This window comes from Pseudophryne corroboree, chromosome 11, assembly GCF_028390025.1.
Source record: "Pseudophryne corroboree isolate aPseCor3 chromosome 11, aPseCor3.hap2, whole genome shotgun sequence".
Lineage (NCBI taxonomy): Eukaryota > Metazoa > Chordata > Amphibia > Anura > Myobatrachidae > Pseudophryne > Pseudophryne corroboree.
The window spans coordinates 152,872,130-152,884,990 of NC_086454.1; the positions used below are offsets into that span (position 1 = coordinate 152,872,130).

A 12,861-nucleotide genomic window follows, 5' to 3' on the forward strand; every position below is an offset into this window, starting at 1 on the left:
ATGTGCTGTTTGGGGAGGGTTTTTTGGAAGAGACATCCTGCGTGACACTGCAGTGCCACTCCTAGATGGGCCCGGTGTTTGTGTCGGCCACTAGGGTCGCTTATCTTACTCACACAGCTACCTCATTGCGCCTCTTTTTTTCTTTGCGTCATGTGCTGTTTGGGGAGGGTTTTTTGGAAGGGCCATCCTGCGTGACACTGCAGTGCCACTCCTAGATGGGCCCGGTGTTTGTGTCGGCCACTAGGGTCGCTTATCTTACTCACACAGCTACCTCATTGCGCCTCTTTTTTTCTTTGCGTCATGTGCTGTTTGGGGAGGGTTTTTTGGAAGGGACATCCTGCGTGACACTGCAGTGCCACTCCTAGATGGGCCCGGTGTTTGTGTCGGCCACTAGGGTCGCTTATCTTACTCACACAGCTACCCAGGGCTGTTTCTAGCCAATTTGGCTCCCAGTGCGAGATTTAAAAATGCGCCCCCCGCCCCCATGACATAAAAAAATGTCCCCGTCCCCCCCACACACCTAGATTTAAAAAAAAACAACTTGCGCGCGCACCCGGCAAGGGGGCGTGGCCTCATCTAAATGGGTGTGGCCTCATTTAAATGGTCATGGCCTCATCTGAAAAGACTACCTCACAATCCAGTTTTTGACCCTGCTCCAACAGATCACGACCACCACATGAAAAAAAAATTCTACCATATTAAGCCCCACACAGTAATGCCCCCTGCACCATATTATGCCACACACCGCAATGCCCTTCATACATTAAATCCCCACACTACGGCAGGCAAGAGTCCCCATTTCACACATTATGGCAGGTGTCCCTATTTTGCACATTGAAAGAGAGAGAGAATACTTACAGAGGCGATTACCGCTCTTCGGCCCGCCTCACCAGTCGCTCCTCGTGCCGGCCTTTCCCTCTTCCTAACTTGGATCCCACTCTGTACTCCGCTCGGGGGGGAGTTTCGCGGAGTGACGGGGTTGCGTTGTGACGTAACGGCGCAACCGCGTCATTCCGTGAAACTCCGCCCCCCGACCGGGTTACTCGGGGAGAAATAGGAGGGGGAAGCAGGGAGCCACAGTTAGTGCCACGGCGGGCGCCCAGTGCGGTTGCACTGCTCGCCTGCCCCAAGAAACGGCCCTGCAGCTACCTCATTGCGCCTCTTTTTTTCTTTGCGTCATGTGCTGTTTGGGGAGGGTTTTTTGGAAGGGCCATCCTGCGTGACACTGCAGTGCCACTCCTAGATGGGCCCGGTGTTTGTGTCGGCCACTAGGGTTGCTTATCTTACTCACACAGCTACCTCATTGCGCCTCTTTTTTTCTTTGCGTCATGTGCTGTTTGGGGAGGGTTTTTTGGAAGGGCCATCCTGCGTGACACTGCAGTGCCACTCCTAGATGGTCCCGGTGTTTGTGTCGGCCACTAGGGTCGCTTATCTTACTCACACAGCTACCTCATTGCGCCTCTTTTTTTCTTTGCGTCATGTGCTGTTTGGGGAGGGTTTTTTGGAAGGGCCATCCTGCGTGACACTGCAGTGCCACTCCTAGATGGGCCCGGTGTTTGTGTCGGCCACTAGGGTCGCTTATCTTACTCACACAGCTACCTCATTGCGCCTCTTTTTTTCTTTGCGTCATGTGCTGTTTGGGGAGGGTTTTTTGGAAGGGACATCCTGCGTGACACTGCAGTGCCACTCCTAGATGGGCCCGGTGTTTGTGTCGGCCACTAGGGTCGCTTATCTTACTCACACAGCTACCTCATTGCGCCTCTTTTTTTTCTTTGCGTCATGTGCTGTTTGGGGAGGGTTTTTTGGAAGGGACATCCTGCGTGACACTGCAGTGCCACTCCTAGATGGGCCCGGTGTTTGTGTCGGCCACTAGGGTCGCTTAGCTTAGTCATCCAGTGACCTAGGTGCAAATTTTAGGACTAAAAATAATATTGTGAGGTGTGAGGTATTCAGAATAGACTGAAAATGAGTGTAAATTATGGTTTTTGAGGTTAATAATACTTTGGGATCAAAATGACCCCCAAATTCTATGATTTAAGCTGTTTTTTAGTGTTTTTTAAAAAAAAACACCCGAATCCAAAACACACCCGAATCCGACAAAAAAAATTCGGTGAGGTTTTGCCAAAACGCGGTCGAACCCAAAACACGGCCGCGGAACCGAACCCAAAACCAAAACACAAAACCCGAAAAATTTCCGGCGCTCATCTCTACTGATAAGTCGACGTCACCTCTTCAAAATTGGGAATCTTACAATAAATTAATGTCATCATGTGGTCAGAAACTGAAATCCACCCTTTTCCCATAAATCAAAAGGCAGCTTTATAGACCAGTTTCTGAGCTAGTTAAAGAATAAAAGATATAAAATACAGTGCTGAAGGTCATGCATATTCCTTCTTCTTGTGCTAGGGAAACGGTTATATCAGCATTTAGGGTAACGTATTTTGAAGTTTTAAAACAAACAGCATTATTCTACCAATTGCGAAAAGTAGGAGGTATACAGCGCTATTCTCTGATGGATAATTACCAATTATACTGATTGTAGTAACCTTTGTCTATTAATTACCCAATGAATTGCTGGGGCATCATATATAGAATTAAAAGGGGATATGCACAAACAAAAATGCATTTAATACATTATAAAACATATAATAAGGAGTTCCCCCTGCTCATACCATGTCCGGCTGGTGGTGTGTGCAAACAGAGTGTGATGGCCAGTGCCCGAAATACAGGCAAGCTTCAGCAACACATCACAAAGCTTTGCCTTTGTGATACAGTCTTCCAAGGTTATCCAAATAAGTGTAGCATAACAACCGCAGGACGTAATTCTGATCAGATTATCCTTTATCAAGTGTAGAATCTGAAGGGGAACTCCTCATTATATGTTTTTTTATGTTTTATAATGTTTTAATTACATTTTTTTTAGGTGTTTCATAAATATACGTACTGGTCGAGTATCCCATATCTGGAATGCTCGGGACCAGGATATTTCCAGACAGCAGAATACCTGTTATTGGGATGTGTCATGGGGTCCACGCCGGATCCGACACAATGGCAGTAGGGTCTGGCGCATCAGCGGGGGGTCCCGGGGATACACGGCGGGTTCGGTGCATTGATAGGGGGGGTTCGCAGCTAGTGTGGCTTTAGTGACGGTGAGGGAATGGCTGCAAAGCCACTCCACCGCCTGTCTGTTATTGGCTGCAGGCTCCAGTGACGTCATGACACTAGCCACATCATGACATTACTACAGGGCTGAAATATTCCGGTTTTTGGAATATTTCAGTTAACGGGTATCCGGATAACGGATACCCGACCTGTATCTACTTTTAAGTCTAGATGCGTCATCGCTTGGAGAGTGATAAATTGGATGGAGATAAAGTACCAGCCAATCAGCTCCTAACTGCCATGATACAGGCTGTGTTTGAAAAATGACAGTTAGGAGCTGGTTAGCTGGTGCTTTTTTCTCTCTCAGTATTAATATCACTCTCCAAGCGATGACGAATGTAGCTCATATATGATGTCCCAGCAATTCATTGGGTAATTAATAGACCTAAGGTTACTACAATCAGTATAATGTGTAATCCTCCATCAGATAATATCGCTGTAGATTTTAACATTCCTCCTACTTTTTGCAATACAGTTTCAAGTAACTGGTATTTCACTTGCTAATGTTGAAGTGTCTGCTGGATGTTCTCAGTTTACTGCACTGCAAAAGAGTATTGATGTCCAGACTCAGAGGTGTACGCAAATGCCTTCGCAGTGACTGTGAGAGCATATGGAAATGTTTTAGCCGATGGGGCTTATTCTGGAGACGCCCACTGGAGGCGTCTGAGATCTGCTGCTTGTGTACAAAGACATAATGACCGTACGCACATCTGGTGATAATCCACCTTCTGAGTCAGTCTACAGCTGTGCAGCATGGCCATGGAAAGTAAGACGCTGGAGCCATAGTAACTGTGTACGGGATTGCAGTCACAAGCTGTAACACGCCAATAAAACTGTACAACACAGAATCGAGAATTTCAGGATATATGACATCTGTATTAAAAATAATATGTGCCGAGAGCCTTATATGCAAAATCCTGCACATGTCCTACAAACACTGGCGTATCTATAACGGGTGCAGTGAGTGCTGTGCACATGAGCCCCCGGGGTCCAGGAGGGTCCACACCGCACACCCTACACCCATTTTTTCAATATTGATCCTCTGGAGTCCTGCATCGGCAGAAGCAGCGCTGAAGAAACCACTGAGAAAATGATACCGCGACCATATTCCCGCCGTTCCGCGCATGCGCAGTAGGAAAATCACTAGGAAAATGTAAGCTGCACCATTTCCCCAGAGACCTGCGCATGCGTACTAGACTCTGGACAGGACTAGGGTCTCTCTCTATCTGCCAGTTAGAGAGGAGGGGGCCCAGACAGAGGCCCAGGGGCCTCCTTCTCTTTTGATGCGCCCCTGCTTGCAAAAGTGAGTGCTTTCAGGTATTAAAAATAATTTAATGGTGCAAAGTCTCTGAACACCACAATCCCACATGATAAAGAGGTACAAACAGAAATTACAATTTTCCGTTGAGACTCTGAACTTTCACAAGAGACCTTGGGATTCCTCCCAAAATCCACCTCCTCCGGCAAATATGGAAGATGTCAACATATGTCTGTAGACCGCTGTGAATTTGCCTGCATGCACAGAGTGGGTTCTGGGAGAGTCAGGGGAGCGATGCACTGTGGGAGACAGCAGCAAGAGAACTCTTCCCTGCCTCTTTCCAGAGGGAGACCAATAAGTACATTCTGTATACGGCCATCCAGAAACGCTGTAATGTTTTGATTAAAAAGATAAAATTAGTAAAACCTCTGTCATCTCTGTGAACAGGGGATCTGCACATCTCCCTATGGGGGCTGCAGGAACAGGGGAAGTGCCATGGGAAAGGAGAAACTGTTTTATCTAAGGTATTTAATATGAGATACTGAAGTATATTCTTTCTTTGGCTAAAATTCTGGAGAAAAGTCTTTAGTACATTTTATAAATAGACCAATGACTTACATTAATTGCTTGAAGGAATGAGATTATCTAGAACATGTTAGAAATATGTCTTTAGAAAGACTATGGAAAGAAAAGATCTTTTACAATATAGAATTATAAAAACAAATTAAGCTACTATAGAAGACGCTGTTTGTTTCCCCTTCATTACACAATATAACTGGTACCATTGACACTTCTTAGTGGATCCAATTCTCTCCAAACCCTTTCCCGATAAACCTAGCATGGAGTATAAGAAGGCAATGTGCTATTCATCTACTAGTTGCTTTTCCAGTATCACAGTTTTTAGCCAGTTAATCTCTGAGAGGTTTCTTTCCCTGTGAGACATGCACATTTAGCGTTAATTTAGCAAAGATTTTCTTAGGCCTGGATTCTAACAGAGGAAGGAAGCAACGTAGCTACATCCAACAGTCACATAGGTTGTAATACCGCCAGTGTAATACATATGCTAGAGTTCATTACAGGGAATATTATAGGGCGATCCTTAAAAAAATACATTGTTGAGCATTGGTGGTCATTCCGAGTTGTTCGCTCGGTAAATTTCCTCGCATCGCAGCGATTTTCCGCTTAGTGCGCATGCGCAAGGTCCGCACTGCGACTGCGCCAAGTAAATTTGCTATGCAGTTAGGAATTTTACTCACGGCTTTACAAGGTTTTTTCTTCGTTCTGGTGATCGTAATGTGATTGACAGGAAGTGGGTGTTTCTGGGCGGAAACAGGCCGTTTTATGGGTGTGTGCGAAAAAACGCTACAGTTTCTGAGAAAAACGCGGGAGTGGCTGGAGAAACGGAGGAGTGTCTGGACGAATGCTGGGTGTGTTTGTGACGTCAAACCAGGAACGACAAGCACTGAACTGATCGCAGATGCCGAGTAAGTCTGGAGCTACTCAGAAACTGCTAAGAGGTGTGTAATCGCAATTTTGAGAATCTTTCGTTCGCAATTTTACTATGCTAAGATTCACTCCCAGTAGGCGGCGGCTTAGCCTGTGCAAAGCTGCTAAAAGCAGCTTGCGAGCGAACAACTCGGAATGAGGGCCCTTGTTGGAAATACTACAATTGGTATATAAAATCATTGGGTAACAAGACAATTTAGAAGAGACATGGAGCCTATGCAGAGTTCCTAACATTAATTGGTACTGCACATGTTCTACATAATAGACTGTTTTCTATTATAACTAGTGATGTGCACCGGAAATTTTTCGGGTTTTGTGTTTTGGTTTTGGATTCGGTTCCGAGGCCGTGTTTTGGATTTGGACGCGTTTTGGCAAAACCTCCCTGAAATTTTTTTGTTGGATTCGGGTGTGTTTTGGATTTGTTTTTGTTTTTTTTACAAAAAACGCTCAAAAACAGCTTAAATCATAGAATTTGGGGTCATTTTGATCCCATAGTATTATTAACCTCAATAACCATCATTTCCACTTATTTCCAGTCTATTCTGAATACCTCACACCTCACAATATTATTTTTAGTTCTAAAATTTGCACCGAGGTCGCTGGATGACTAAGCTAAGCAACCCAAGTGGCCGACACAAATACCTGGCCCATCTAGGAGTGGCACTGCAGTGTCAGACAGGATGGCCGATTTAAAAAATAGTCCCCAAACATCACATGATGCAAAGAAAAAAGAGGTGCACCAAGGTCCCTGGATGGCTAAGCTAAGCGACCCAAGTGGCCGACACAAACACCTGGCCCACCTAGAAGTGGCACTGCAGTTTTCTAGCGAGAGGATGAGTGCTTCCATCCTCATGTGAATCTGAACCACTAGCCATGAACATAGGCCAGGGCCTCAGCCGTTCCTTGCCACTCCTTGTCAGAAATGGCATATTGGCAAGTTTATGCTTCTCATCAGATGCTTTTAATATATATATATACTGGTGGTCAGCAAAATTCTGCACTGTCCTCCTACTATATATACTGCACACAACTAAAATGCACCACAGGTATGGATGGATAGTATACTTGATGACACAGAGGTAGGTAGAGCAGTGGCCTACTGTACCGTACTGCTATATATTATATACTGGTGGTCAGCAAAATTCTGCACTGTCCTCCTGCAATATATACTGCGCAGAACTAAAATGCACCACAGGTATGGATGGATAGTATACTTGACAACACAGAGGTAGGTAGAGCAGTGGCCTACTGTACCGTACTGGTATATATTATATACTGATGGTCAGCAAAATTCTGCACTGTCCTCCTACTATATATACTGCGCACAACTAAAATGCACCACAGGTATGGATGGATAGTATTTTTGACGACACAGAGGTAGGTAGAGCAGTGGACTACTGTACCGTACTGCTATATAATACTGGTGGTCACTGGTCAGAAAAATTCTGCACTGTCCTCCTACTATATATACTGCGCACAACTAAAATGCACCACAGGTATGGATGGATAGTATACTTGACGACACAGAGGTAGGTAGAGCAGTGGACTACTGTACCGTACTGCTATATAATACTGGTGGTCACTGGTCAGAAAAATTCTGCACTGTCCTCCTACTATATACTACAATGCAGCACAGATATGGAGCATTTTTCAGGCAGAGAACGTAGATATTTTCAGCACACTGAGCACAGATATTTTCAAGCACACTGAGCACAGATATTTGCAGCTCACTGAGCACAGATATTTGCAGCACACTGAACACAGAAACTGAGAGAACGCTGCACGTCCACTCCCTATCATCTCCAATGCACGTGTGAAAATGGCGGCTCCTTATATAGAATACAAATCTCTCGACAATCCGACAGCGGGATGATGACGTTCGGGCGCGCTCGGGTTAACCGAGCAAGGCGGGAGGATCCGAGTCAGCCTCGGAACCGTGTAAAATGGGTGAAGTTCGGGGGGGTTCGGATTCCGAGGAACCGAACCCGCTCATCACTAATTAGAACTATTTTTTTGTTTGTTGAATTGAATTTAATAATATGTTTTTGACATTACAGGTGATCTACTGTATCCTAATAAACGACTAGTGAAAAGACCAGTTCAAGAATTGTAAATTATTGAACTGCATTGAGGATTACAATGACGAGACAACAGATAGCATAGATGCATATAACAAAATGCAAATATCAGAGTGATGTAATGACTACTGTACCTAAATAGAGAGACTTGTCTTATATTAGAGTATGAAGCATGGAGTAATTTCCCTCAGCCATACATTTTGATTTTATGAATAAGAATTTGGTTATTTAATCCCCATCAATTTCAGTCTATGATTTATTGTGTTTTATTAATTAAATACAGTAATTAATGGCTGCTAATTTGCATAAACAAAGTATTATTCATGCTTCCGGCTGCAGTGCGTTGATATGGAGAGAATCACAAGAATAGAAGCTTCATGTAAAAGTACAGATAATCTATGTTGAACAATAACTTTAATGTGTTATGTCCAATATTTTATATACAAGCAGATATAGGCTGCTAATCTGTACAGTGAAACAGGTGATTGGCTAAGGAGATAATAGCAACCTAGCATCAGTAAACAAAGTGCCTACCATGTGACTATTCAAACAATTGTGATTTCATAATATCAAAATAGTTGCTTAGCAACAGTAAACAATAGAGTGACGGTCTTGTTGCGGTGTGCATTCTACCACAGTGGACGCTACACAGAGCATCTTTTTAAACTTATAGTTTTAAACGTTGTATTCGCAACGGTACAGTAAGCCTGCCATTTAGGAAAAATAATAGTTTGACTCCCCACCAGGCTTGATGGGGAAGGTAAGATTTAATGTTCTTCAAATTGTGTCAGAAATATGATGTATAGGTTGATATTAGAGATGTGCGGGTTCGATTTTACTCAGATTTTTCTTTGTTAACTTCGAAATTTCAAAATTGGCATCTTATTGGCTATCGGCTCCCACGTGTTTTGGATAGCCAATAAGATAAATCCGGATAAATCCAAACTAGTTTTGGCGAAACTGAGTAAAACCGAACCACACTTCTCTAGTTGATATACATGGATATATTGATTTTAGCTGTATATTTTATATTGAATATATAATATGAGGACCGCCATTTTTACTGTTATGCTGAATAGATTTGTACTATGAGGACCAGGTTATCTTCCCTCAAATGCACTCCTCCAACATTACAAACCTGTTCTGGATTGGCTTACTATAACAATGCTTTTGGTTCTGATTGGCTACAAAGCCATTTTTAGATTTATTGTGCCAAGATCCAGGCCAGCCCTGACAAAGGCCCTTGTGATGAAACACTTAAGGACATGGCCTGGAACATTGCAAATTATACAACAAAACTCCCACTGGACGCATTATTGTTAGTGATGAGCGGGTTCGGTTTCCGAGAAACCGAACCCCCCCCCCGAACTTCACCCTTTTTAGACGGGTCCGAGCCATACTCGGATTCTCCTGTATGCTCGGTTAACCCGAGCGCGCCCGAACATCATCATCCCGCTGTCGGATTCTCGCGAGATTCGGATTCTATGTAAGCAGCCGCCATTTTCACACGTGCATTGAGATTGATAGGGAGAGGACGTGGCTGGCGTCCTCTCCGTTTATATAGTTATATACTACACAGTTGATCTGATTGCTTAGCTTATTGTGGGGAGGATTGGGGAACAGCTGTTAGGAGGAGTACAGTGCAGAGTTTTGCTAATAGTGACCACCAGTTTTTTATCCGTTCTCTGCCTGAAAACAACGCTCCATACCATATCTGTGCTCAGTGTGCTGCATGATATATCTGTGCTGAGTGCTCACACTGCTTAATTGTGGGTACTGGGGAGCAGCTATAGCAGGAGTACATTGCACAGTTTTGCTGACAGTGACCACCAGTATACGTTTGTCTGCCTGAAAAACACTCCTGTGGTGGCTTTTTTTTATACTAGTTTAGCAGTCTGCTGACAGTGTCCACCAGGTCCATTATACTGTATATAGCAGTACGGTAGGCCACTGCTGTACCTACCTCTGTGTCGTCACTCGTCGTCCATAAGTATACTATCCATCCATCTACATTGTATACCTGTGGTGTCTTTTTTTTTATACTATAAACGCAGTCTGCTGACAGTGTCCACCAGGTCCATTATACTGTATATAGCAGTACGGTAGGCCACTGCTGTACCTACCTCTGTGTCGTCACTCGTCGTCCATAAGTATACTATCCATCCATCTACATTGTATACCTGTGGTGTCTTTTTTTTTATACTATAAACGCAGTCTGCTGACAGTGTCCACCAGGTCCATTATACTGTATATAGCAGTACGGTAGGCCACTGCTGTACCTACCTCTGTGCTGTCACTCGTCATCCATAAAGTATACTATCCATCCATCTACACTGTATACCTGTGGTGCCTTTTAGTTGTGCGCATTAAAATATGGAGAACAAAAATGTGGAGGTTAAAAAAATAGGGAAAGATCAAGATCCACTTCCACCTCGTGCTGAAGCTGCTGCCACTAGTCATGGCCGAGACGATGAAATGCCATCAACGTCGCCTGCCAAGGCCGATGCCCAATGTCGTAGTAGAGAGCATGTAAAATCCAAAACACAAAAGGTCAGTAAAATGACCCAAAAATCAAAATTAAAAGCGTCTGAGGAGATGCGTAAACTTGCCAATATGCCATTTACGACACGGAGTGGCAAGGAACGGCTGAGGCCCTGGCCTATGTTCATGGCTAGTGGTTCAGCTTCACATGAGGATGGAAGCACTCATCCTCTCGCTAGAAAAAAGAAAAGACTTAAGCTGGCAAAAGCACAGCAAAGAACTGTGCGTTCTTCGAAATCACAAATCCCCAAGGAGAGTCCAATTGTGTCGGTTGCGATGCCTGACCTTCCCAACACTGGACGGGAAGAGCTTGCGCCTTCCACCATTTGCACGCCCCCTGCAAGTGCTGGAAGGAGCACCCGCAGTCCAGTTCCTGATAGTCAAATTGAAGATGTCAGTGTTGAAGTACACCAGGATGAGGATATGGGTGTTGCTGGCGCTGGGGAGGAAATTGACTAGGAGGATTCTGATGGTGAGGTGGTTTGTTTAAGTCAGGCACCCGGGGAGACGCCTGTTGTCCGTGGGAGGAATATGGCCATTGACATGCCTGGTCAAAATACAAAAAAATCAGCTCTTCGGTGTGGAATTATTTCAACACAAATGCGGACAACAGGTGTCAAGCCGTGTGTTGTCTTTGTCAAGCTGTAATAAGTAGGGGTAAGGACGTTAACCACCTCGGAACATCCTCCCTTATACGTCACCTGCAGCGCATTCATCATAAGTCAGTGACAAGTTCAAAAACTTTGGGCGACAGCGGAAGCAGTCCACTGACCAGTAAATCCCTTCCTCTTGTAACCAAGCTCCTGCAAACCACACCACCAACTCCCTCAGTGTCAATTTCCTCCTTACCCAGGAAAGCCAATAGTCCTGCAGGCCATGTCACTGGCAAGTCTGACGAGTCCTCTCCTGCCTGGGATTCCTCCGATGCATCCTTGAGTGTAACGCCTACTGCTGCTGGCGCTGCTGTTGTTGCTGCTGGGAGTCGATGGTCATCCCAGAGGGGAAGTCGGAAGACCACTTGTACTACTTCCAGTAAGCAATTGACTGTACAACAGTCCTTTGCGAGGAAGATGAAATATCACAGCAGTCATTCTGCTGCAAAGCGGATAACTGAGGCCTTGGCAGCCTGGGCGGTAAGAAACGTGGTTCCGGTATCCATCGTTAATTCAGAGCCAACTATAGACTTGATTGAGGTACTGTGTCCCCGGTACCAAATACCATCTAGGTTCCATTTCTCTAGGCAGGCGATACCGAAAATTTACATAGACCTCAGAAAAAGACTCACCAGTGTCCTAAAAAATGCAGTTGTACCCAATGTCCACTTAACCACGGACATGTGGACAAGTGGAGCAGGGCAGACTCAGGACTATATGACTGTGACAGCCCACTGGGTAGATGTATTGCCTCCCGCTGCAAGAACAGCAGCGGCGGCACCAGTAGCAGCATCTCGCAAACGCCAACTCGTTCCTAGGCAGGCTACGCTTTGTATCACCGCTTTCCAGAATACGCACACAGCTAAAAACCTCTTACGGCAACTGAGGAAGATCATCGCAGAATGGCTTACCCCAATTGGACTCTCCTGGGGATTTGTGACATCGGACAACGCCAGCAATATTGTGCGTGCATAACATCTGGGCAAATTCCAGCACGTCCCATGTTTTGCACATACCTTGAATTTGGTTGTGCAGAATTATTTAAAAAACGACAGGGGCGTGCAAGAGATGCTGTCGGTGGCCCGAAGAATTGCGGGCCACTTTCGGCGTTCAGGTACCGCGTACAGAAGACTGGAGCACCACCAAAAATACCTGAACCTGCCCTGCCATCATCTGAAGCAAGAGGTGGTAACGAGGTGGAATTCAACCCTCTATATGCTTCAGAGGATGGAGGAGCAGCAAAAGGCCATTCAAGCCTATACATCTGACCACGATATAGGCAAAGGAGGGGGAATGCACCTGTCTCAAGCGCAGTGGAGAATGATTTCAACGTTGTGCAAGGTTCTGCAACGCTTTGAACTTGCCACACGTGAAGTCAGTTCAGACACTGCCAGCCTGAGTCAGGTCATTCCCCTCATCAGGCTTTTGCAGAAGAAGCTGGAGACATTGAAGGAGGAGCTAAAACAGAGCGATTCCGCTAGGCATGTAGGACTTGTGGATGGAGCCCTTAATTCGCTTAACCAGGATTCACGGGTGGTCAATCTGTTGAAATCAGAGCACTACATTTTGGCCACCGTGCTCGATCCTAGATTTAAAACCTACATTGTATCTCTCTTTGCAGCAGACACAAGTCTGCAGGTGTTCAAAGACCTGCTGGTGAGAA

At 45.1% G+C, this 12,861-nt stretch overlaps 1 protein-coding gene across 1 annotated transcript in view; it reads left to right on the forward strand.

The window, feature by feature from the left end:
- The first annotated feature begins 8,646 nt into the window (after window positions 1-8,646).
- LOC134968690 (REST corepressor 2-like) overlaps window positions 8,647-12,861 on the forward strand; it is a 29,996-nt gene continuing 25,781 nt past the window's right edge. The window contains exon 1 of the mRNA XM_063944204.1: window positions 8,647-8,764. Within this exon, the coding sequence (XP_063800274.1) occupies window positions 8,756-8,764 (9 nt within the window). The 5' untranslated portion in view covers window positions 8,647-8,755. The remainder of the gene's footprint in view (window positions 8,765-12,861) is intronic.